This window comes from Ambystoma mexicanum, chromosome 4q (assembly GCF_040938575.1).
Source record: "Ambystoma mexicanum isolate Mex_15411 chromosome 4q, UKY_AmexF1_1, whole genome shotgun sequence".
NCBI lineage: Eukaryota > Metazoa > Chordata > Amphibia > Caudata > Ambystomatidae > Ambystoma > Ambystoma mexicanum.
In genome coordinates this window covers 842,919,173-842,946,888 of record NC_090928.1, presented here as the reverse complement: position 1 = coordinate 842,946,888, position 27,716 = coordinate 842,919,173, and the positions used below count along the sequence as shown (strand labels likewise).

The window sequence follows — 27,716 nt, the reverse complement described above, 5'->3', positions numbered from 1 at the left end:
CTCATAACGGGGGAAACCCCAGGAATTTGCAGGTCAAACATTCAGAGGACTATCGACCTCCTCCACGAATTAGGCTTCTCCATCAACGAGAAAAAGTCAAGTCTGGTGCCAAGCACCTCAAAACAGTTTCTAGGAGCTATCCTAGATACTCAGAAAGGATTTACCTTCCCTTCGGAAGAGAGAATTCGGAATATACTTCTGCAAATTCCGCATTATCAGTCAGGTCAACAGATAACAGTACGCAAAGCTATGCGGTTACTGGGCATGATGGCGTCATGCATTTACCTGGTCCCCCACGCGCGTCTGCGCATGCGTCCCATGCAGGAATGGTTGGCGAAACAGTGGTCTCAGGCAAGTGGTCATTGGGACGATCTAGTGGTCGTTTCGCCAACACTCGTACAGAGCCTACACTGGTGGACAAGAGAGAATCTCGCAAAGGGGAAACCCTTTTACGATCCCGAAGTACAAGCCGTGGTGACTACAGATGCATGCCTGACTGGGTGGGGAGCTCACCATCTCCACCACACAGCTCAGGGTCTCTGGTCTCACTCAGTAGCCAAGAACCACATCAATCTGCTAGAGCTTCTAGCAGTATTCCGAGCGCTAAGGGCGTTCGAGCCCCATCTACTGAATAGACCTATTCGCCACAAGCGAAAACAAACAATGCCCAGGATTTGCATCCAGGTTCCCCCAGCCGGACTCCCAAGGGAATGCCCTGTGGATGAACTGGTCAGGGATGTTTGCGTACGCTTTTCCACCAACTCCTCTCATCAGGAAGGTGGTGTACAAGATGAACAAGGAATCTATGACGCTCATCCTAGTTGCTCCCATGTGGGCGAGACAACCATGGTTTCCACACCTACGCAGGATGGCGGTGTGCGAACCCATCAGACTCCCAGCCTGGTACAACCTACTGTCCCAGCAACAGGGTCAAACAGTGCATCAGGAACCCAACTCTATGAACCTAGCAGCATGGCTCCTGAAGTCATAGAGTTTGGACATCTCAAATTACCACAGAGGTGTATGGACATTCTAAAGGAGTCCAGGAAACCAAATACAAGGCACTGTTACTTTGATAAGTGGAAAAGATTCGTTATCTGGTGCCAGAATAAACAAATCAACCCGGTTGATTGCACTCCTTCCAACGTTGTGACATACATGCTCCACCTGCTGGATGCAGGGTTGGTTTTTAACTCGCTGAAAGTACACCTGGCAGCCCTCTCGGCTTACACCACATCCCATAACAAGGTCTCGTGGTGGAAAGTACCAGTGGTTAAAGCCTTCATGGAAGGAGTAAAGAGACTTCACCCTCCTATTTCGAACCCACCGCCAGGATGGGACCTCAACGTGGTGCTAGCTAAGCTCATGGGACCCCCATTCGAACCCATGCATAAAAGTAGTCTCAAACACCTGACTTATAAAACGGCCTTCTTAGTAGCCATTACCTCCATAAGAAGGGTCAGTGAAATTCAGGCTCTGTCAGTGCAGGATCCTTTCTTTACTATCCACAAGGACAAACTGGTTTTACGCACACACCCTAGGTTCTCACCTAAATTCATATCCAAGTTCCATGTAAACCAGTCCATCGAGCTTCCGGCTTTCTTCCAGAACCCGCAAAGCTCGGCTGAGGTGAAACTACACACCCTAGATGTGCGTAGGGCGGTCCTATACTATGTAAATAAAACCAGACCGCTAAGGAAAACAGATCAACTGTTTGTCTCCGTAGCTACAGGCAGAGAGGGGGATCGCGTCTCTAAGGGCGCTATCTCGAAGTGGATTATCAACTGTATACAGCTGTGTTACTCTCTTTCTGACAAGACTCTGCCTTTTACGCCAAGGGCCCACTCTACTAGAGGCATTGGTGGCACTCTGGCTTTCATTGCAAATGTTCCCCTCGACACCATTTGCAAAGCGGCTACTTGGAGCTCTATTCACACTTTTACTCAGCATTACTGCATTGACACTCATTCCAAGACAGATACACAAGTGGGACAAGCGGTTCTAAGACACCTGTTTGCTCATGACCCTTCTCACATCCCACCTCCTTCTTCTGGTACTGCTCGCTAATCTATGCACAGCATGTGATCTAAGCAGATTCCACAAGCCTCAGAAGGGATACATTACTCACCGTAATCGTATTTCTGATGCTTGTATCTGCTTAGATTCACATGCGACCCACCCTTCCTCCCCTCCGAGAGAAGGCGCATGATTGCTTGTAGTCTTACCTTTTCTGTCTATCTGCTTGGATTATCTGTACTCACGCTACTCCTCATGCTTCCTCATGTCAGAAAAAATACAATCTGAGGATCCTACACGCGTGAGGGATCTTGGGTACAGTGGACGTCACACTAGGGATAGTATTACTGGCACGCCTGTGTCGACGCCCATTTTCGACTTTCGAAAAACAAACTGTAATACTCCGCAGCTTCCACTAGATGTCGGCCTATGCACAGCATGTGAATCTAAGCAGATACAAGCATCAGAAATACGATTACGGTGAGTAATGTATCCCATATATATTTATTAAAAAAAATTTTGTAGTGATTTATTATTGTTCCCTGCTTCGATTTTCGACGGCTGAAATGTATAAGCAGGAGGTCTGGTTACTGAGTTTTTCAGTGGGGGACTAGCGTCTGAATATTACACTGTGGGTTCTTGTTTGACCGGTCAGAATGCTGTTCTAAGCAATTGCCTTATGTGGTTGGCTGGGTGTTACCGGAAGGTAGTGAGGTCCTGGGGTTAGGCAAATGGGATACGCTAGGGAGCACACCTAGATCCGAGGTTCATGTCTACTGGGACGGCTGCTGGGTCTCGCAATGCAATAGGCACATATCAGGGGTCGACCTAGCTTGGTGTATTTCTGTCTAGTGGGATAAGGCCTAGGTTACACAATATATAGGCAGATTGGGGGCACACACCTGGACTTGTTTTTTTTTTTTTTTGTAGATTGGTATAAAGGCCTACATTTCACAATACTATAGGTCGATATGGGTGAGTCGCACCCAGATATGAGGTTCCTGGATAGTGGGAGAGGCGCCTAGGTTTCTCAGTGCAATTTGGGTGCGGGAAAAGACACCTCAATGCGGTAACCCTGTATAGTGGGAGAGAGACCTGGGTCCACAATACAGTAGGATTCACAATATAATAGGCAAATATGGGAGGACACACCCCTTTTACCTTTGTCCAGGTCAGTCCACCCACACATGCAAGGTCATATTTTTGTCGAGACACCTGTGGGAAGGTAGGACAGGTGGTGTTTCAGTGGTTTTGTGGTGGCAAATGTCTGGAAGAGAAGCCTAGGTTTCACAATACAGTTAACGGTATGGGGAACACACCTAGATTTGAGAACCCTGTATAGTGGGAAGAAAGGCCTAGGTTTCACAATACAGTTGGCAGTGCCAGGAACATAATTAAACATTTTTTTTATACCTGATATTTTGGGGACAAGCTCATCCTGTCTGAGTTTGACCACAAATACAGGCTGACATTTCCATAATCTCTTGTTAAGCATGAATGATGGGAAGTAGTTGAAGAGGAGGAGAGAATAACAAAGCAAAGATTAGTAAATATTAAAAAATGCCCATGTGTGCGCTTGAGAAACCTATAAAACAATGTATTATGTTTCTTTTTCTATCCACTTTTAGATAGGCGGCACACCAGCGGAGCCTAGAATTAGCATATCGATAGGTAGGACTGGTGAGACAATCACCCTATCCTTGTGTCTCTTTATTGAATGGATACGTAGGTCACCTCTTCAACTCTGTATGAATGTGGAGTGTCCTGTAGGACAGCCATCCACCAGACTGCTCCATTGGAATGAATGGGATCCAGCATATAAGGCGAGGATTTTTGGACTACAAGCAGAGTTGATCACTGGAACAAGGAATCCAAAGCAGAAGATGAGCCGAGATGCCAGCAGCACCTTCAACAGTTGCAGAGATCCTGGTGAAAACCATGCACCTGTGCTAACCCCGTTTTCATCACTACAGGGAAGACCTGCCAAGGACGACTTCCTCCATTTGGCTGGAGGGACCAACTAGTCTCAAGAATGTCTTCATTTTGGGCAATCTACTGACGTCCTGTGACTTTCCTGGGCTGTACAACACCAATACCCGGCATACCTGGACCATGTCTCGCTGGAACTTTGCAGGCATCCGTGTGGACCACCAGAGGCAGGAATACGTCACCAAAAGTCCCCTCACCAGAGTTCAGGACCAATTAATTGAAAAGAATCCAACTGGCAATGTTAGTTTCTTCTTGGTGATAAGAAAAAGATGCCAAAACCACATAGAGCTGCCGGACTGACCATCTTCACTCTTAAGGTACTGTGGGGCTTGGGTGGTACTTGCCATAGGCCATTTTCAGTGCTCCTTTGCTGTGGGAATGCTGCTTTCTTTAATTTGGAGTTGACCTCAATGCCACTGCAGGCCTTACAGCCTGTGTGCTAGCAGGAAGGCTCTCCTCTTGAGCTCCTGTATTACACAAACCTCTGACTGGTTACTTAACTTTTCCTCTGGAGATCTTCATAATTGGTGCTGTCCACTTTTCTGTGATTTTGTGGTTTCCCAAAGGTCAGTCTTCTTGATCCTACTGGCTTTGGCAATGCTGGTTGCTCCATAAACTTTAATTATGAACACTTTAGTTAGGAAACAGACTGCCTAAATGACTCTATAATCCTCAGCTGCAATATATTACCCATGGGTGACCTTTGTGCCAAAATGGCCTGGTGTTCTTTTTTCTCAATGTCTTGTTTGTGAGGTCTTTCTTGGGTTTTTACTCTGCGCGCCAAACTAGGTTTGAGCCGTTTGTTCATTTTGCCTTTGGCAGGCTTCACTACTGAAACTTTCTGCTGGCTCCAGTGTGCCTGGAAGGGCAGGAAGTCAGGGGGTGCCCGAAACTCGCCTGTCTTTTTTTTTTTTTTCTCCTTGGTTACCTGAATGCACCCAGTCCTGATTAGCTGGCTGGCTGTCCTTGCAGGACAGCCACCCTGCTGTGAGTGACAGCTAGGCTGTGCATGAATGGGAGAAACATGCTTAAAAGGCGAGGCTTCTTGGACTGAAGACAGTCAACCACTGGGAAGAAGAACCTGATGAAGAAACAGTGAACGAAGCTTGCTGCAATCTTCTGGACTGTTGAACTGCCCGGTGAAGCCTTTTTCTAATCGACAAGAGAAGCTCCGGATGGAAGGACTTCTTCCCTTGGGTTAGTGGGACCAAGTAGCCCAGAGATATACTTTGCTGGAAGACCTTCCCCAACTGGCTGTACTTCTTTGCTTCTGCTGGAACTGATTGCCAGGTGTCACAAAATCCATAGTCTAGTGAAGCATCTGTAAGCTGGCCAAGAGCTCCAGGAGTCTCCTGAGGACCCTCCCAAAGCAGGACGACCCATGCTCAAGTCACCTCACCAGAGTGCTGGACTTGAGGAGTGAAGGAAGCCCAGCCAGGGTCCAAGATCCGTGGTGGTGCCATTTACTGAGCGCTCAAACCACAAAGTGCTGCTGATCCGAAGAATGCCTGGAGCTCCTGCCGACCTTTGAATTTCTGTGCAGGTATCCTCCAGACGTCTTCCCTCTTGTCCCCACGACAGATCCAGGAACACAGGATCTGCAACCAGATATAAACCAGGTGGAGCCTCTTCTTCTAACCAAAGGTACTGGTCTGACTTTGGGGTACTAACCTCATTTGTAGCTTAATCTTTACAGTTGAGATTTGCAGTAGCTGTTTTTTTCTAGAGTTTATTTGTACCTCTAACTTTCACAAGTGTAACAGCTTGTGGTCCAACAAACTCTCTATTTGTGTGCAATACTTTTTGCTATCTAAGAAGTGCCTAAGCTCCATAGACTTTGCTCCAATTGACTTTGGCTGTCCTGGCTCCCTGCAGACTCTTCTACTCCATTGACTTTGATTCTTACTGTCCCTAGTAGGCGATACATTGGTTTTTAACTAATATTGTTGGGAAAGGTTTTTATCTAGACTTCATTGGAAGATTTAAAAGTGCTCACATGCTCTGAGAACCTGTTTAACCTTTTTCCTTCCTTTTTTAATGTTTCCTTTCTGCCAACCCCCAATTTACTAAGTACAAAAGTGATATATAACTGCCATTCTGATGCTTGTGAATCTCCTTAAAATCACATGCTGTGCATACAGTCCGACATCTAGTGGTAATCACGGAGTATTGCATCTTATCTTTCGAGAATCGAAAGTGGACGTCGACATGGGTGTGCTTGTAAAACTGTTCCTAACGTGACGTGTAGTGTACCCAAAATCCCTCACACGTCGAGTTCCCATCAGATTGGGTTTTTCCGCACCGCTAGCTGGTCGCCCTATGCGGAGCTCCTACATTGCAAAATTATAACTCTTTTGTCCACGAGCCTTGGTTGTTTAGTCTTCGACCTTTCTTCATTGATGACTACATCTGCATCCTACTCCGGACATGACTACAGATTTCGGCAGCTGGTGCTTCGGTCGACCGCATGGCCTCGGCCCTCCGACCAGGCCTATACAGTAGGGAGAGTGGGGCCCCCGGGATTTTGATTCTTTGTAGAATGCATTTCCTTTCCCCTGACCCCCCCCTTTTCCTTTCTGGTCTTGCTGTCGCTTCTCACCTCGGCTATGGAGAGGACTCCTTTTGAAGTTTTGTTTGTCCTGCAATGGCAAATACCCATGGAAGGGACACTCGCCGATGGTTTAACAAGCAGTCCTGCACGTCTTGCCGACTTTTACGTCCAAAGACGCTAAAAGATGACAGACGAAGCGGTGGGCGGCCTACGCCATGCAAGCTGACATTAATTACCCTGCGGTCACAGGGGCCTCAAGTGATGAGGATTCAAGCGGCAGTAAGTTCCGAAGGGACCGGCCCCGGCAGGCCACCGGGTCTGCTATGGGGAGACAACATCCCGGCGACGGGTGCACACACCACCACAAAAAGAAAAGCACACAACCCCACGAGCTTCCTCAACTGATTTGTCGAAAGCCAGACGCCAACGCGCCCATCGCACGTTTCAACGGCACCCACCGATCCCCATGATCGGCTGCCATTCCCGCAACCATCGATACGGCATGCGTCCGGGCATTCCAGACATAAGGGCGTCAGCACCAACCTTAAGAGCGCTGAACCGCCTCATTCGAGCGCGTCCGCACCGCAAACCTCGGCAAAGCCAACAGACTCGCCATACACTACCCCACCTGCCGGAGCTATGCGAGAGCCTCGCGGCCATCATTTCGGAGGCAAATAGCCCAAGGACACAACCCCTCTTTAAGATTGACTGACCAATCTCGACCACCTAGTGACCCCTGTCCTCCAGAAGAGCCCTTATACCCCCACCCTAATTGCCCCAGATCCGACCCCTCTGGTTCATCTTTATGGACCAAAGTTGGGTTTGAAGGAAATATGGAGTAGTTTAACACCCCAAAAAGGCCCTACTCTTTCTAAGGTACAAAGAATTTCCAGTGCATTTCCCCAGGAAGAAGTTGGAGTTCTCAGAACCTGAAGAACTCTACAAGGACCCTTCTGGTCAGGAAGAAAATCCTTTTGAGGAGACACCAGACCAGTGCCCAGACTGGGGTCAAGAACAGCCGGCAGGGGACGCACCATGACTCTCCCCAACTACTACAGATTTAGATCCCCTTTGTCTAGGCCCTGCCTCCTCAGAGGCAAGCCTCGCCCATTGACGACCAAATGGCCTTCAACGCAATACTAAAGAGGGCAGCAGACCACTTTGAAATTGTCACACAAAAGGCAGTACAGGACACAGACTTTGTGGAAGATAGCTTAAAAGAAAAACACCAGCAATACCACTGCTTCACTCTTATCAAAAAGCTCTCACACCCGCATTGTTGTCACCATCTCTTACCAAGGCGGTCAACCCTCAGGTAAAGAAGCTTTTTCTTCCCTCCCCTTCAGACCTGCTGTACATCCGTGGCCATGCTAATGCAGACTCCCTTGTAGTCCGTACTACCAGAAAAAGGACTGGAGTGCCGTTGGCCACATCAGAGGCACCACCAGATAAAGATTGTAAAAATGATATACCCTCGGAAAGCGCATCCCTACGTCAGCTGTATATTCCACAAGGATTGCCAACAACACTACACTGCTGGCAAGTTATGACGTTCAGTGGAACTTGCTTCAGGAGGGCCTACAAGAAGTCCTGCAACCGGTACGATCACACCTTCTGGTGGTTGTATCAGAGGGGAGACCGGTCAATTAAAATATCCTGAAAAACACCTTGGATTCAGCTGAAAACAGCAGGCAAAGCCCTGGCACAGGGACCCCTTCTCAAAAAGCACGCCTGGCTCAAGAATTCTGGTTTTAAACCAGACACAGGCATCTCCTATAAACAAGCCAGTGGAGGACACTAATTTGTTTGGGAAAGCAGTATTCGATGCTTTGCAAACGGCAAAGAAGGAGCATGAGACTCTTAAGTCTCAATCAAATGACTGCAAGGCCTGATAAACAGGGAGGAGGAAACTGTTTCGGGGACAATCGTTCTCATGTCCCTCCCCCCCCCCCCCTACAGCGAGAATGGCACTGGAATGCACCATGGTCCTCCGGACAGAGCCCAACTGCCAATGGACAGTACCAACAAAGGGGTCTGCGTAGAGGCAAAAACAGGGGTAGGAACTCCACACCAAAAGGCCCCCCGGCCTCCGCTCAAAAATTACTCTCCAGTCCGGGTCCCCTCCCATGCCTCTCCGGTCGGGGGGGACGAATAACCTCTTTCCTTCATGCATGGGAGTGGGTCACTTCAGACCAGTGGGTGCTCAAGACCGTCGCCCACAGTTACTGTATCGAGTTCAGCTGGCCACCTCAATGCCGACCACCAACATCCAGATGCCTATCGCCAGAACACCAGAATATTCTGCTATAAGAAGTGGAGCTCCAAGGGTGTGATAAGTCGTCCCCATTCTACAGGTAAACAAGGGTATTTATTGTGTACTTCCTTGTACCCAAAAAGGATCTCCCCATGTGCCCAGTGTTAGACTTGCGCCCAGCGAACAAGTTTGTCAAGCCACCAAAATTCAGAATGCCAACATTGAAGGAAGTAATCCCACTGCTAGCAGGGGGATTTCATGGCAACATTGGACATGAAAGATGCATACATATTTTATTGCTGCCAGCGCACAGAAAATACCTAAGGTTCATAATAGAGGACCAGCACTTACAGTTCTAGGGCCTTCCTTTCAGCATTGCCTCAGCCCCAATGGTGTTTGCGAAAGTACTGGTGGTAGTAGCAGCTCATCTACACAGGCAGTCAATTCTGGACTATCCTTACCTCGACGACTGGCTAATAAAAGGGGATTTGTACGGAACATGCTGATCAAATACCCAGAAGACGGTAGATCTCTTCTGTCTGGGATTCTCAGTCAACGAGAAGTCCAGCCTAGACCCCAGCCAAGTCGAGCAATTTCTGGGGGGTCCTAATTTGGACCAGAGACGGCCTCATCTTCCCCTCCGCGTGGGTTCAGGAACTGCTGTTCCAGATCCCTCACTTTGTAGCCAATCACGAGGTGACCGTACGTAAGGTCATGTAACTGTTAGGGATGATGGCCTCCTGCATTTATCTAGTCCCACACGCATGTTTGCGCATGTGCCGTATGCAAGAGTGGCTCTCAAGCCAATGGCGTCAGGCCAGCAGACAATGGGACGATCTAGTGGTTGTATCGACAGCCCTCGTTTTCTCTCTGCAGTGGTGGACAAGGGAAAACATCTCTTGCAGAGGAAGACCATCGCCACCCCCGCAGTAGAAGCCACTTTCACCACAGACTCCTCTCTGATGGGGGGGGGGGGTGCTCACCTCCTTCCTTCATCAGATGGCACACAGCATTTGGTCCCCAGCGGTAGCATCCAACTTCATACACCTGTTGGTATTGCTAGGAATATTCAAAGCCCTGAAGGCTTTCCAGACACACCTCCAGGGAAAGACAGTCTTAGTCCTCACAGACAGTACCACGGCCATGTAGTATCTGAACAAACAAGGGGGCACTCACCCTCCAGGTTATCCAAACTGTCTCAGAACATATGAAAATGGGCTCTCAAAAACAAGATTTTCCTCCTGTCACAACACGTTCCAGGGAAACTCAATCTTCTGGCGGGCATGCTCAGCAGAGACTTCCCACTACCCGTAGCGTACGAGTGGTGATTGCACGAAGACCTTGTTCTCATAGATCAACTTGCCCAGATTACGCCTCCAGGTACCCACAAAACCGCTCCAATGGGAACGGTCTCTGGATAACATGGTCAGGGGTATTTGTTTACACAAGTCCCATGTACAACCCCCCCCCCCCGCACCCCTCCCCCACTCTCCCCTGCTCGACAAGATAGTGCACAAAATGTACCAGGAACCAGTCAGTGATTGTAGTGGTCCCAATGTGGTCCTGCCAACCCTGGATCTCTCATCTGATGGCAATGTTGATATCTCCTCCGAGGAAGCTACTATGCCCATACAACATGTTATCACAGGACATGGGGGAGACATTCCATCCATGCCTGCAAACTCTCAAATTGGTGGGCCTGGCTCCTGAGGTTAGAGTTCGGACACCTCCAACTTCCTGAAAGATGCATGGATATTCTTCAAGAAGCAAGAAAGCCTAACGCCAGACATTGCTACTCCAACAAATGGAAGCGCTTCATCTGGTGCAATTCCAAGAGCATCAATCCCATAGATTGCTCCCTGACACATATTGTCCTGTACCCCTGTACCAGACTCGCCTACTAGACTCGGGGCTCATTTTTAATTCCCTGAAAGTCCACTTAGCTGCACTTACAGCATACACTACGTCCCTCTTGGTGGAAAATCCCAGTAATCGAGGATTTCATGGAAGTGGTTAAGACTTCATCCCGCTATTTCCAACCCAGCTCCTGGATGGGACCTGAATGTGGTTCTAACAAGACTATTGGGACCTCCCTTTGAACCTGCATAAGCCTAGCCTTAAAGCACGCACTCACAAGACTGCCTTCCTGGTGGCAGCCACTTCTATAAGAAGAGTTGGTGAACTACAGGTCCTTTCAGTTCAAGACCCATTGGTCACAATTCAAAATAAGGTGGTTTTGCACACTCACCCACGGTTTGAGCCTAAATTCATATGTAAGTTCCATGTAAACCAATCAACGGAACTTCCCACCTTCATCCAGAATCCCACTAATGTGGCAGAAAGAAGCATCCCCACACTCGATGTGAGGAGAGCAGTCCTACATTATCTGGGAAAAACTAAACCACTAAAGAAAACAAACCAGTTTATGGTTTCAGTGGCAGCTGGTAGAGAAGGGACCCTGTCTCTAACTCGGCCATCTCAAAGTGGATTGTAAACTGCATCACACTGTGCTACACTCTTGCCAAGAGATCTGTGCTTCAAGCCTAGAGCACTCTACTCGGGGCACTGGGGCTTCCATAGCATTCATTGCAAATGTTCCTCTTGAGTCGATTTGTAAGGTATTAGCCTGACCGTGGCAAACTGACCGAATGACCAATTTGGTTGAATATTGTATGGGTTATTTGGCTTTCGGGACAGTTTGGTCGCATACATTGCTACATAACAAACATGGAGAGCGGTGGGTGCGGGTGTGTCCCCCACTATCCAGGGTTGGTATTTAGCAATATTGGAGGTGCAGGGGTGTCCCCCCTCTTCCTTTTAAAATTGTAGGCAGGGACAAAAAAATGTTTTAAATTGGGCACCGACTGAATTGATGTACGATCAGTTGCATTTCGGTCAGAGATACCCAAGCACATTTGTAAAGCAGCAACCTGGAGTTCTGTACACACCTTTACAAAACACTACTGCCTGGATACACACTCTAGGTCTGATTCTCAGTGGGACAAGCGGTACTAAGATATCTCTTAACTACAGTTCCTTCACACATCCCACCACCTGGGTACTCCTCGCTTGTCTATGCACAGCATGTGATTCTAAGCAGATTCACAAGCATCGGAAGAGACGCATCACTTCATAATAGCATTTCTGATGATTGTGTCCTCTTAGATTCACATGAGCCCACCCTTCCTTCCTGCTCGGAGTAGAAGGAACATAGACATCTTACTCCTTTCTCTCTCTATACTCACTGAAAATAGTAATTGGCTTCCTCAAGGCAGAAAAAAACGCAACCAGATGGACCTAGACATGTGAGGCATTTTTGGTACACTACACGTCACATTAGGGATAGTCTTACAGGCATGCCCATGTGGACGTCCCCTTTCGATTCTCGAAAGACAAGATGCAATACTCCGCTATTACCACTAGATGTCGGACTATATGCACAGCATGTGAATCTAAGCAAATACAATCAGAAATGCTGTTACGGTAAATAATGCATGTCATAATGGCCTAGTTAGTGAAGCCCCTCCGGGTGTAGGAAGTGTCAATGAAGCATCTCCAACGAGTATCAACTTGCTTGACTTGATTCTGACATTCTTTTTTTTTTTTTTAGTATATTTTTGTTTCACATTGCCCTTTTTAAAGAATTCTCATTTAAAACTGGCCGTTAAATACATTCATTTGACTAGAAAACCTTGTGTAAGAGTTATTTGAATACTTGTATTTGTGCATTTCGATGCTAGAGCTCTACAGCTCACATTTACCCCTCTTGAGATAAGTCTGGCTGCTCAGTCACTCTACCAACTTATGTAGTACAGACCTATACCAATAGGTGGGTTAACTAATACCAAGAGGACAAGGGTTGTGTAGTTTCCAACAAGGTTACTACATCAATATTGCCCAACAAATCCTAACTTTGGATAATTGCTGCTTTTTAAAGAATGCTTTATCTTTGTGCATAGTGTTAGGGAGAATTCTAATTTCTGTGCTAATTGCCTTCACCCTTAAGAGACCCCCCACCCCTTTTGCTGGACTTTAGGACGTTTCATTTTTATCCTGGAGCGAGTGAGTTTTTTTTTCTCACTCTCGTATTTTTCTCGATTTGGACTGTTTCTTTCGGTTTTGGAGTCTGACAAACTCCATAGGCATCACTTTTTGTATTGTGACACACAGCACCTTCAGTGCAATGTCACAGAGAAGTCCTTTGGATTTCTCTTAAGGTGTACATACCTTCTCTTGGGTAAACTACTGTTCCCAAGAGTAGTGAAGTGAAATTTACTTTACTTACCTGTTTTTCCTATGTAGGTCCAGTACAACCCATCTTATGTGGAAGTACTGCGGGGTTACTTAGTAGCCCCTTTTCCCATCTACTCATGTAAAAAAAATTGTTACCCTCATGACTTTTAATGGCTGGTGGCAGTGGTTTAATTATCCTACGATTGTGCATTTTTACCGCAGACTGAATCCTCAGCTGCAGTAGTGCACGCATGGCTGCCCATTTTGTCAAAATGTCCTGGTCTTCTTTTTTCGCCATTTCTTGCTTGTGATGTCTGTCTTGGGTTTTACTCTGCACGCCAAACCAGGTTTGGTCCCTGTTAGGATATGGTAGTCCTCAGTGTTCAAACAACATTTACCATGATGCTTTATTGTTCATTGTACATAGTTCACTGTGGTATTTTATATAGTTCTGAGGATCAGAGGATCAGTGGTTCCATGGCAACATGGAACTGCATCAGTGTCGTCAGTTTCCAGGGGGAATGTTGAAATATGAAGTTTGGCAGGTTGGATGGACAGATAGTGGCTCCCCTGCTGGGGGTCGTTTCCTATGATTATGATCTACAATAAAAGGACTTGATCACCACATATTGTGTCAGCAGTCTTCATCACAACAGTCCCTTTGTTTGGTTTGTCTTTGGCAGGCTTCAGTGCTGAAACCCGCCTCTGGCTCCAGCATTTCTGGCAGGGCAGGAAGCGAGGGAGGTTCCCGAAACGTCCTGTGCTTAGTCTCCTTGGTTACATGAATGCATCCAAAAATTGATTGGATGGCTTTCCTTGGGGGGGGGGGGGGTGGGGGGCGCAGACAGACACTTACAGCTAGGCTGCGAATGAATGGGAGAAAGCTGCATAAAAGGCAAGGTCTCTTGGCGAGAAGGCAGTCGACCACTGGACGAAGGAACCGAAGAAGAAACTGGAAGAGAAGCTTGCTTGCACCCTCCTGGACTGTTGGTTTGCCCGGTGAAGTCCAAATGCATTGCTGAAGCTCCAAATTTCACATTAACTAGAGAAGCTCGGAAACAGACGATTTCTTCCTTTGGGTTGGTGGGACCAACTGACCCCAAGATGAACTTGACTGGAACCCCTTTCTCTGCTGGCTGTACTTCTTTGCTGCTGCTGGAACAGAGTGCCAGGGGACAGGAATGAGTGCATCATGTTAAAGCCAGACCAAAGCTCCAGGAAGATCCTGAGGACCTTCCCGAAGCAGGGTGACCCAAGGCTGAGCCACCTCAACAGAGTGCTGGACCCAGAAGCAAGGGGACCCCACAAGGTGTCCAAGAACCGCGGTGGTGCTAGTTGCCGGTAGCCGAAACCGCGAAAGTGCCGCTTATCTGAAGTAGGCCCATTGCCGCCACTGACCTTCGAACGAAGTTGGAGTCATCCAGACGTCCTCCCATTTGTCCCCACGACTGCAGCCCAGGAACACATGAAGTGCAGGACTGGAACCAGAACAGAAGCCAGCTGGATCCTTTTCTTCAGACCTAAGTTACTGTCTTAACTAGGGTTACTTAACTCTTGCTGCCTGTAGCTTGCTTGCTCTCACTGGAGACTTGCGGTAGCTGCCTTTTGCAGAGTTGCTTGCATCTTTGCTTTTCACAAGACTTCCAGCTGATGGGCCAACAGTGATTCCTTTCTACAAACTCTGTATATAACATTGTGCAAGACTTACTTTTGTGCTATCTTCAAGAAGTGCCTCAGCTCCCCTAGACTTTGTTCAATTGACATTGGCTGTCCTGGTTCCCTGCAGACTCTTCTAACCCTTTGACCTTGTGATTATCTATCCCTCATAGGTGGTACATAAGTTAGTTGTATTGCTGGGAAAGTGTTTTCCTATACTATTGGATTGCAAAGTGCTCACCTGTTCAGGGAATTTGTTAACATTTGTTTCCTTCACCAACCTTTTCCTTTTTCCACAACCTCAGTATTGCATTAAGTGTTAAAGTGATCTATCAATGTCCACAGTGTCCTAGCAAATGAAGTCCCCTCAGGGTGTAGGAAATTTGTGTGACATCCCAAAAGGGTATCTACTTAACTGAAAAATGAGAAACTGTATTATTGAAGTGTATTTTATTGTTGAATATTGCCCTTTCTAAATGAGGCTTATTTTTAAACTGACTGTTAAATTAATAAACATTTTACTAGAAAACCTGGACTATGTGTCATTTGAATACTCGTCATTGTGAATCTCTATGTTGCATCTCTACAGCTCACAATTACCCCTCTTGAGATGAGCCTGGCTGTTCAGTCACACTACCAAATTGTGTAGTACAGACCTATACCAATAGTTGGGTATCTATTGCCAAGAGGACAATGCTGGTGTAGTCTCTCACAGGGTTACTACATCCAATCTTGCCTAACGCAATAACTATTTTTCTGATGTTTGTTAATCTGCTTAGAATCACATGCTGTGCATAGGTCCGACATCCAGTGGTCACTGCGGAGTATTGCATTTTGTTTTTCGTAGTCGAAAAGGGGACGTCGACAAGGCGTGTCTAACACTATCCCTATAGTGACGTGCGTTGTACCCACAATCCCTCACGCGTCGAGGTCCCTCAGATTGTTTTTTTCCGCCCAGTTTCTGGTCGCCTTTCGCGGAGCTCCTAGAGAGACATTGCTATACTTACCACGGACCTCGGTCCTTTTGTCATAACTTAATATACTGATAACGATCCCTCCCCCTCGACGTTAGCTGTGAAGCTGTTTCTCCGCCGAACTGATTTTCGACGGAGAGGAAGAGCGGAGGAGATCCTTCGGCGCTGCCGAACACGTGGCCTGGCCTCGACGGCCAACTTACAGTAGGGAGAGTGGGGGTTAGAACTTTGTCTCTTCTCTTTGAGAATGTCTTTCTTTCTCCCTTTTCTTTCCCTTGGGGTTGTTATCGCCAGCTATTATTGCCTCAGCTATGGAGAGGACACCATTTAAGTTTTGCCCACGCTGCAGGGGCAAATATACTTGGAAAGATAAGCACAAGCTCTGTAATCGTTGCTTACCCCTCGATCACATAGAGAACAGCTGCGCAGCCTGCAAGCTCTTAAAACCCAGGACTCTTAAAGAACGTAGGGTTAAGAGGTGGGCGGACTACGCGATGTCGAAGTCAGTTTCCTCACCCGCTGCCGCTGTTACTGAAAGTGACGAGGAGTGCGATAACTCGACGTCCGTTACGGAAGTCATGAACCCCCAGAAGGAGCGCTCCCGCTCCTCGTCGTCCGTCCCCGGCCCCGACGGGCTCGGCTCACGCCCTGCTTATGGGGATGAACACCCCGGCGACAAGGACGCACACAAACCCCATAAGGCTAAAAACACTACCCACGGCTCTTCTTCGTCGAGAACGAAGGATCCATCAGCGCCGAAGGGGACGCAGGGCATTCCGGCGTCTACCGCAGACCGTAAAGGTCACAAGCCCCACCCGCAAACGCAGCCGCGACCAGCGATTGGGCTTCCATCTAACACGGGCGCTACCCCAAAAACATCCGACGCAACGCTCCATAGAGCGACCGTCAAGGTACAACGCGCAACGCACACAACGTCGACACCAGAGCCCTCGACGGACAAAATCGTGGCCGAGAGCCTAGCGAGAATTGTCGCCGAAGACAAACGTACGCGGACGACGAAACAAACGTCGAATACCGCGTCGAAAAAACATAAAAGTAGCCAGGAACTGCCCCTTTCTCCAAAGGACGCTTCCGAACTACCTGAAGGCTTTTCAGAAGGAGACGGGAACCTCTCGTCGACGTTGTGGGAGCGTTCGAAACGATTCGAAGGCGAAAACACTAATTTCCCCCCTCTAGACTATTCAGGGGTACCCCATGAGACCCTTGAAAGACTCCATTCTTGCATGGAGAAAATGGAAAAGTTTCTAGGAAACCAAGACCCACCCACTCACAAAAGACAAAGAGAATGGCCACAGGATGACCCTAGAGTCAAGATTCCTAGGCTGGTTGACCTCACTGAGGAGGAGCAATACCTCCAAGAAGATGAGGAGTGTTTGGGTGGAGAAGAAGAGGTAGAACTTGAGGAAGAAGGGTTCGAAGAAGATCCTTACACCACTGCTACAGGGTTTGAAGAGGATACAGCTACCTCGCAGCCCTGGCATTCACCGTCAGTGCAGCCTTGGCAATCCCCATCAGTACATTCAGACCCTGATGCCTTTCTCCCTTCTCCTCTCAAGGATTCACATGGGAACTCCTCTCCCATAGATGACCAACCTTCCCTCAATGCACTATTGCGCAAGGCAGCAGCGCATTTTGAGATTGATACAGGGGAAACTCTTCCAGACATTGACTTCGTAGAAAAAGTCATCAAAGAAAAAGCCCCTGTTAGCCAATCTATTCCACTCCTGGCTTCTATTAAAAGAAGAATTTCTCCTTCCCTTACTAACCCAGCTTTAGTAAGAGGGGTCAACCCTAGAATAGAAAAGCTCTTCAGCCCTTCATCCTCTGACCCTTTATACATCAGAGGACACTCTATTCCGGACTCCCTTGTGGTTACCAACACAAGAAAAAGAGCAGGGGTGCCACTATCCACTAGTGAAGCACCTCCAGACAAAGAAGGCAAAAAACTATACGCACTGGGGAAGAGAATCACGACCTCCGCCGCCTTCTCTACTAGAATTGCTAATAACAACTCACTTTTAGCTAGCTACGCAGATGCACAGTGGAACAAGCTGCGCAGCGAAGCAGAGGAAGCACCTGAACCTCTGCGTTCTCGCCTGCTAGCTATAATATCAGAGGGCACACTGGTAAACCAGGGCATCGTTAAGAACTCCCTAGATGCCGCTGAGACGGCTGGCCGCTCCCTAGTGCAGGGAATACTTCTCAAGTGCCACGTTTGGCTACGCAATTCAGGTTTTAAGCCCGAAACCCAAGCCTCCCTCATAAATAAACCCATTGAACAGACGCATCTGTTTGGGAAAGCAGTAGATGAGGCCCTAGAACTTGCTAAAAAAGAGTTTGATACCATCAGGACTCTTGATCAAATTTCTAGGCCCCCTAACAGGCGAGGCTATGGTAATAAACGCTCCTTTCGTGGCCAAAGACAGCAGCAGAACCAACAACAACAATATTACTCTGGCTCCAACTGGCCCACTAACCAGGGTAACACCCAGTTCAGTCAAAGAGGCCAACGCCGTGGCAAAGGAAGAGGTCGTGGCTCCAGCCCCAGAGGTTCCACGCCCAATACCAGCAAATGACCCAAAAATTCGGGTCCCCTCCCATGCATCACCGGTCGGGGGCCGGCTAACATCGTTCCTTTCAGCATGGGAGGGAATCACGTCAGACCGTTGGGTATTATCCACCATAGCCCACGGATACTGCATCGCGTTCAACGGTTCCCCGAAGTACAAACCCCCACGGAACCGGCGCATGACACCGCAACACCTCTCCATTCTTCTTCAAGAGGTGGAAGAACTACTGAAAAAAGAAGCGATAGAGCCCGTCCCCCTATCACAGGTAACAGAAGGTATTTATTCAGTGTACTTCCTTGTACCCAAAAAGGACTTAACCATGCGCCCTGTATTAGATCTGCGCCCAGCGAACATATTTGTCAAACCCCAAAAGTTTCGTATGGTGACCTTACAGGAGGTAATCCCACTGTTATCACAAGGGGATTACATGACAACACTGGACATGAAAGATGCATACTTTCATATTTTAATGTTGACATCGCACAGAAAATACCTCGGATTCAAAATAGAGGACACACTACCAGTTCAGAGTACTACCCTTCGGGATAGCATCTGCACCAAGGGTATTCACGAAAGTACTGGCAGTGGCAGCGGCCCACCTGCGCAGATTATCCATCCCGGTATACCCTTACCTCGACGACTGGCTCATAACAGGGGATTCTTACGAAACATGCTTCTCCAATACCCAAAAGACCGTAGACCTTTTGTCCCAACTGGGCTTCTCCATCAACGAAAAGAAGTCCAGCTTAAACCCCAGCCAAACCAAACAATTCCTAGGGGCTCTAATTCGAACAAAGGACGGCCTCGTATTCCCCTCCAACGAGAGGGTCCAAAACATGCTGTTTCAAATTCCCCATTATGTAGCAGGCCGAGAGGTGACGGTACGCAAAGCAATGCGCTTGCTAGGGATGATGGCGTCATGTATTTATTTGGTACCTCACGTGCGCATGCGCCCAATGCAAGAGTGGCTCTACAGCCAGTGGTGTCAGGCCAGCGGACAATGGGACGATCTAGTGGTGGTCTCGCAGGCCTTGGTTCTCTCGCTACGGTGGTGGACAAAAGAAAACCTGTTATTAGGGAAAACTTTTGCCACACCCGCAGTGGAAGCCACTCTAACCACAGACGCATCCCTTACAGGATGGGGGGCTCACCTATCCCATCAGACAGCACACGGAGTGTGGACTCCGAGTTTAGCATCCAAGCATATAAACCTGCTGGAACTACTAGCGGTGTTCAAAGCACTGAAAGCCTTTCAGGAACACTTACAAGGAAAGACAGTGATGGTCCTCACAGACAGCACCACAGCCATGTACTACCTCAACAAGCAAGGGGGCACTCACTCTCCAGGACTGTCCAAGCTGTCCCAGAATATATGGAAGTGGGCTCTCAAACACAACATGTTCCTACTATCACAACATGTACCAGGGGAACTCAATCTGCTAGCAGACAAACTCAGCAGAGACTTCCCCCTGCCCGAAGAGTACGAATGGCAATTGCACGAAGACATCGTCTTAGACGTCTTCACGCAATGGGGATTCCCGGAAATAGACCTGTTCGCAACCCTGGAGAACTCACAATGCCAAAGTTACGCCTCCAGGTACCCCCAGAACCAGTCCAAGGGGAACGGTCTGTCGATTCAATGGTCAGGGAAATTTGTTTACGCCTTTCCCCCCGACTCCCCTTCTCAACAAAGTGGTGCACAAGATGCACCAGGAGCAGGTTACCATGATACTAGTGGCCCCAATGTGGGCCCGGCAACCATGGTTCGCTCACTTGATGGAGATGTCCCTATCTCCCCCAATGAAACTTCCCTGCCCGTACAACATGCTGTCACAAGACAAGGGCAGGACACTGCATCCATGCCCTCAGACCATGAACTTAGCAGCCTGGCTCCTGAGATCATAGAATTTGGACATTTACAACTCCCACAGAGATGTATGGACATCCTCAGGGAAGCCAGAAAACCTAATACTCGACACTGCTATTCTAGCAAATGGAAAAGATTCGTTATCTGGTGTAGAGGTACTAGCATCAACCCAGTTGACTGCTCTCCTACTGACATTATTCTATACTTGACCCATTTACTGGATTCAGGTTTAGTGTTCAATTCCATTAAAGTCCACCTAGCGGCACTTTCTGCATACACCACTTCCCAACTTAGTGTCGTGGTGGAAGATACCAGTTATCAAAGCCTTCATGGAGGGGGTAAAGAGGATACACCCTCCGATAGCTAACCCAGCTCCCGGATGGGACTTAAATGTGGTACTTTCCAGACTCTTGGGCCCTCCCTTCGAACCCATGCACAAGGCAACTCTTAAAGATATCACCCTTAAGACTGCTTTCCTAATAGCTATCACCTCCATTAGGAGAGTAAGTGAACTACAGGCTCTTTCTGTACTAGACCCCTTCGTAACAGTTCACAAAGATAAGGTGGTTCTACGCACACACCCAAGGTTTGCACCTAAATTCATCTCGAAATTTCATGTAAACCAAACTATAGAACTACCAACGTTCTTTCAAAACCCTTCCAGCTCGGGAGAAAAAAGTCTGCATACACTAGATGTACGCAGAGCTGTCATGTTCTACATGGAAAGAACCAGACCACTGAGAAAGACTAATCAGTTCTTTGTCTCGGTGGCAGCAGGAAGAGAAGGAGATGCGGTCTCAAAATCCACTATATCTAGATGGATTGTTCAATGCATCACTCTCTGTTACACTCTTGCTAAGAGAGAACTATCCTTCAAGCCAAGAGCACATTCCACTCGAGGCACGGGGGCTTCCATAGCATTCATTGCAAATGTTCCCCTTGAGTCCATCTGCAAAGCGGCAACCTGGAGTTCTGTGCACACATTTACAAAACACTACTGTCTAGATGCACACTCTAGATCTGATTCCCAGGTTGGGCAGGCAGTATTAAGACATCTTTTCTCTACTGTTCCTTCTCATAACCCACCGCCAACTCCGGGTACTGCTCGCTAGTCTATGCCCAGCATGTGATTCTAAGCAGATTAACAAACATCAGAAGACAATGCATTACTTACCGTAAAAGCATTTCTGATGGTTGTATCTGCTTAGATTCACATGCGTCCACCCTTCCTCCCCGCTCGGATGGAAGGAACATAGACATCCTTTTTATATATATTTCTCTCTTTTCTGTACTCACTCACGGCTAAAAGGCTCCCTCAGGGCAGAAAAATACAAACAGAGGGACCTCGACGCGTGAGGGTTTGTGGGTACAACGCACGTCACTATAGGGATAGTGTTACAGACACGCCTTGTCGACGTCCCCTTTTCGACTACGAAAAACAAAATGCAATACTCCGCAGTGACCACTGGATGTCGGACCTATGCACAGCATGTGAATCTAAGCAGATACAACCATCAGAAATGCTTTTACGGTAAGTAATGCATTGTCATATAACTTTTGTACTTGGATACCTGTATTTACTGATTTCATTGTACAGCTCTACAGCTCACATTACCCCTCTTAAGATAAGTCTAGCTGTTCAGTCACACTACCAACTTGTGGTGTTCAGGCCTATGTTAAAAGGTGGGTTACCTAATACCAAGAGATTAGTCTTGTAAAGTCCCACATCAGTTGGACTCTACAAATTCTTTCCTAACACTTCTCTCCATCCCAGCTTCACACACACTATTACAAAACGTCAAAGAATGGGATCTCTGATGGGCTTCTCTTTATACTCAATACTAGGGCCCCAAGTATCTCCCTGCTTTTCATAGACTGCATTGGCTACCAATAATGAAGAGTACCACACAATGATTTGGTAGGTCTTTCTCATGGCATGCATTGAAGCTCGAACTTGCTCCCCCCTGCCTTTTAAGATCTCATTTACTGAAATTCCACAAACTTGATTAAACAAGCTTTTCCCAAATTAGTAATATTTCTTACTAGTGTGTTACAAGGCTGAATATATTCCCTAGTCAACAATATTTTTTGTACGTTATGAATGAAATGGAACCAGTGGATTAAAATTTAATGATTACAAGGTCATATTGAAATGTCTGGCAAACATGTGACCCAAGCAACTTAATATTATAATTCAGAGCGCTACTATAACAGTTGTTTTCCTTACAGAGTCAGATATTGATGCGGCAGCTGCAATGATGTTACTGAACACTTCTATTGAGAAAGGAGCTTTGCAATGTAAGAAGTTTTCCTTTTTCGTTTCAATTTGCTGAGCATAATGTGTCTTTCTCGCTTGAATCTAAAGTCATTCTGTTCTATCTTCAAGTTCCTTTTTTTTTTCTTTCAAGGAAATGTTTTGCGCAAGTTTAATAACTAAAGACAAAAGCATATTTTCTCTATCTGCTGGTGAGAAACTACTCTTAATAGGAATTAAGCTGACTAGGCTTTTGACATCCTGTTGCTCCAGGAGAAACTGGAGTCCTTAAAACTGGTCTTAAAGACTGCGTGTGAAATCTATGTTGGGGAGAATTCTAATTTCTGTGTTAATTCCCTTCAACCTTTGAGACCCCCAGCTCTTTTCCTGGACTTTAGGACTTTTAATTTTGACCCTGCTGTGAGACACTTTTCCTCACACTGTAGTGTTTTGACCTGATTTGGATTGTGTGTTTTCACTGTTTTGGAGTCTGACAAACTCCATGGGCATCTAGTTTTTGTATGGTGACACACAGCACCTTCAGTGCAGCATCAGAGAAATCCTTTAGTTTTCTCTTAAGGTTTGAATTCCTTTTCTTGTGTGAACTACTGTTCCAAAAAACAGTAAAGTGAAATGTACTTTACTTGCCTTTTCTCTTTGTAGGTGCAGTACACACAATCTTATGTGGAGTGCTGGGGGGCTTCGTAGTAGCCCCTTAACCTACATGCTCATGTAAAAAAAATGTATGTTACTCTCACTACTTTAAATGGCTGGTGGAAGTGGTTTAATTTTCCTACCATTGTGCTTTTCTACCGCAGGCTGAATCCTCTGCTGCAGTACAGCACACAAGGGTGACCATTTTGTCAAAATGGCCCCGTCTTCTTTTTTTGACATTTTCTGTTTGCAAGGTCGGTTTTGGGTTTAACTCTGTGCATTGAGCCAGGTTTGAGCCCTTTGTTTGTTTTGCCTATGGCAGGCGTCAGCCCTGAAGCCCTCCTCTGGCGCCAGTGTGTCTGGAAAGGCAGGATGTGAGGGAGGCTTCCGACACTCCCCTGTCCTTTGTCTCTAGGAATGCCTGAATGCAACCAGTCCTGATTGGCCACACTGCTGTGTGATTGACAGCCTAGGCTGCGCATGAATGGGAGAAACCTGTTTAAAAGGCGAGGTTTTTGGACTAGATGCAGTCGACCACTGGTAGAAATACCCGACCAAGAAACTGTGAATGAAGCTTGCTGCATCCTCCTGGACCTTTGAATTGCCCGGTGAAGCCCTGCTGCTGTACTGAAACTCTTTTTCAATTCGACAGAGAAGCTCCAGCAGGGATGACTTCTCCCCTTGGGTTAGTGGGACCAACTAACCCCAAGACAAACTCCACTGGACCATCTTCACCGACTGACTGTACTTCTTCGCTGCTGCAAGAGCCAAATGCCAGGGGTCGTGAAATCCGTAGTTGAGTGCAATGTCTGAAATCTGGCCACAAGCTCCAGGAGTCTCCTACGGACCCTCCGGAGGCAGCACAACAAGAGCTTGAGTCATCTCACCAGAGGGCAGGACCCAAGGAGTGAAGGAAGAGAAACGTTTTCTGAGATCTGCGATAGTGTTTACTAGGCGCTGAAACCGCAAAGTGCTGTTGAACCGAAAAGAGCCTGTAGCTGCTGATGACCTCCCAAGTACCGCCGCAGGAGCCCTCCCGACGTCCTCCCTCCTGTCCCCATGACTGAGGCTCAGGAACACTTGTTCTGCACCCCTTTAACAGGACAGAATCCAGCTGGACCACTCTCCAAACCAGCGGTACTGTTTAAACTTGGGGTACTTCATTGTCTATTAGCTGTGCATTTCTCAGTTGGGAATTGCAGTAGCTTACTCTTACAGTTGATTCCAACCGTACTTTCACAAGCTTAACAGCTTGTGACCCTACAAGTAATTTCTGACAAACTCTCGAACTTTGTGAAAGACTTTTTTTTCTAAGTGCCTTAGCTCCATAGAACATTTCAAATTGACTCTGGCTGTCCTGGCTCCCTGCAAACTCGTCTAGCCCTTTTGAATTTGATATTGTTTGTCCCTCATAGGTGGACAACTTGTTTTGGACTGTTTTTGTTGGGAAAGGCTTGTCTAGATTTCATTGGAAGAATTAAGTGTCCGCTCATATGTGGTGAACATGTTTAACCTTTTTCCTTCCCTAAACCTTTCTGCAACCTCAATCTGCAAAATATAACCAGTCTGATATAGAAATGCTATTACTGTCCTTGTGATTGAAGTCACCTCAGGGTGTAGGAAGTGTGTAAGTAGCATATCCAAAGATTATCCATTAACTTGTTTTGATTCTGCATATTTTTAAAGTATATTTAAACTGTTACACAAATTGCCTTTATGAAGAACACTTATTTAAACATTTATGTTCATTAAATAACTATAACTTGGCTACTTGTATTTACTGATTTCATTGCTACAGCTCACATTTTCCCTTCTTGAGATGGGCATCAGTCACACTACCAACTTGTGTAGTACAGACCTATACTAAAAGGTGGGTTACCTAATACCAAGCAGATAAGTGTTGTGTAGTCTCGCACCGTGTGGCTCCACCAATTCTTACCTAACAATCTTTCTGAGGCTTGTGGAATCTGCGTAGATCACATGCTGTGCATAGTCCGACATCTAGTGGAAGCTGCGGAGTATTACAATTGTTGTTTTCAAAACTCGAAAATGGACGTCGACAGGGCGTGCCAGTAATACTATCCCTAGTGTGATGTCCCCTGTACCCATGATCCCTCACACATCGAGGTCCCTCAGATTGTTTTTTTCCGCTATGCTAGACGGACGCGTATACCGGAGTTCCTTTCGGCTAATTAGCCATTGACTTTGTTAGTTAAGATAGTTTCTTTCTATCCTTTCTTCGACTTCGTATTTCTATGCCGAACAATCAAAGAAGACTACGTCGAATATCATCGCGACAAACCGAACGACCTTGGAAGGCCGCCCCGGGCCTCAGTGCCCAGACAGTAGGGAGAGAGGGGGGAGGCTATTGTTATGAAGCCATTTGTAGAATGCATATTCTCCCCTTCCTACACCTTGTTCGCCCGGGTGCCATCACCTTTACCCAGTATTATGGAAAACGCCCCATTTAAGTTTTGCCTGAACTGCAACTGTAAATTCCCCTGGGTAGACAAACCTCTCGTGTGCAACCTTTGCCTCCCGAGAGATCACGTTGAAACGTCTTGTGGAGCCTGTAGGCTCTTCAAGCCTAAGATGTTGAAAGACCGTTCCACTAAGCGCTGGGCCCACCACGCCAGGCAACAGGCCATGGAAGCGGAAGGAGCCTTCAGCGATGGCAGCAACGCCGCACTTTCGGACGGCGAGGGCACCGAAGTGCAAGCCCTCAACCCCATAGGACAGGCCAGCAGCCATGTCGTGGGGACCACACCCAGCGGCGGTAGCGCTCCCCTTACACACCACAAAACACACAACCCTTAGTCGGCACTCGATGGAGGAATCGAGTACTCTAAAATGCTCGGCACCCTGTGAACGGTCGACTGAATCCCGGTCCTCTGGGCAATCTAGATCCAGATCGCTGCATGACAAAATAAAGAAGTCGAAAGACAATAAGACGTTGAAAGACGGCAAAGGTGCCTCACGAATAACCTCTGAGGGTCATTCGTCTGCAGACGAAACTTCGACCCCCACACCCGAAATTCGACGTTCTTCAGATAGCAAGACGTCAGGCCCAAAGAAGTCAGTTTCACTCTCCTCTGGGACCCAGGGTGGGGACAAATACCATAAGACACATTCAAAAACCTCCCATTCAGAGGATTTATCCAAGGGGAGACCTAAAGACCCTAGGCCTATCCCATCCACCAATGAAGACCTGGGTCTTCCCGAGCCCGAAAATATAATTCCAAGTTCGAAAGATTGGTCTGCAGAAGACATCGACAGAGTTATGCGTAGGTTGTCTTTTATTGTGAATTTCTTTGAAAAGTACCCTAGTCAGCTTTTAAGCCTTCAGACCACCCCACTCGCCTCAGCCCCCTTGGGCTCCCAAATCCCTGTCTCAACCACCATCAAAAAAGGTTTGTACTGATGTACCAACTCAGGGCAGAGTGTTAGATCTGTATGACCCATAAATCCATCCAGAAGAACAGGAGGATGTTTCGTTTATTGATGCATCAGATCCTTTGCTTATAGATGAGGACTTAGAGTTCTATGAGGGGGACGATGAAGACCCAGACCAGGAGGCCAACATTTACCCCTTGGATTCACCCATTAATCGGGATCCTCCAGTAGTAGACTCTTCCCATAGACAACCAACCACTACTCATCAAAGTTCTTACTAAAGCGGCAGAACACTTACACATAGATACCCAAGAGGTGGTAGAAGGCAGAGACTTCACTGAGCAATTGTTGGGAGATAAAAAGACTGTAGGACAATTTATTCCAATATTAAAGTCTATACAGTGAAGAATCCAACCTTACACGGGCTGTTAACCCGCGTATAGAAACATTTCAGACTGGCACCTTCTGACCCCCTTCTACATAAGAGCACAGTTAAAACAGTACTAATTCGTGGTTACCACCACACAAAAGAGAGCAGGCACTCCCGTTGCTTCCTCCGAGGCTCCTCGAGACAAGGAGATCAAAAAGATTTACGCAATGGGAAGGAATGTAGGCTCTTCTGCAGCCTACCAAACTTGCATTGCAAATAATGCTACACTGCTGGCAAGCTTCAACAGCCACAAGTGGGACGATGTTTCCTCATTACTTTCTTCCGCACCTGAGCCACTTAAATCCCAATTAGCCCAGGTGGCAGCAGAAGGTAGAGCAGTGTCTACCTGTCTCCTAAAGTCAAACTTTGACGCAGCAGACAATGCAGGTAGAATCATTGCGGAAGGCACTATCATTAGGAGACACGCAAGGCTTCGCCTATCAGGCTTCAGGCCGGAAACGCAAGCCACCTTAACCAATATGCCGGTGAAAAAAGATGCGCTCTTTCGAAAAACGGTAGAAGACACATTAAAAACTGCTAAAGACGAATACGAGACACTTGAGTCTTTAGGCCAGCTCACAAACAAATCGACGGGTCAGAGGGGCAATGGCAATTTTCACCATTTTCGAGGACAGTTCTCAAAGGGGATCTGGATACAACCAGTGTCAGAGTTCCTATGGTAATAACCAAGGACAATCTTTTCAAGGCTTTCCGCAAGGACAACAAAGAGGTTGTGGTACTCGGGGCAGAGGCCAAGCCCGAGGTGGCACGCCACCTCAGAGCAAGTAACATTCTGCTCCAGGAACCCTCCCATGAATCTCCAGTAGGACGAATTTCCAACTTCACCCATGCAT

The 27,716-nt window shown here is 47.3% G+C and overlaps 1 protein-coding gene across 2 annotated transcripts in view; it reads left to right on the top strand.

Annotated features, from left to right (window-relative positions):
• The window catches only part of FOXN2 (forkhead box N2), a 223,044-nt gene that overhangs the window by 176,026 nt on the left and 19,302 nt on the right, over positions 1-27,716 (top strand). For both annotated transcript variants that reach the window (XM_069608411.1, XM_069608412.1), the window contains exon 5: positions 22,361-22,429. In XM_069608411.1, coding sequence (XP_069464512.1) covers positions 22,361-22,429 — 69 coding nt within the window. The remainder of the gene's footprint in view (positions 1-22,360; positions 22,430-27,716) is intronic.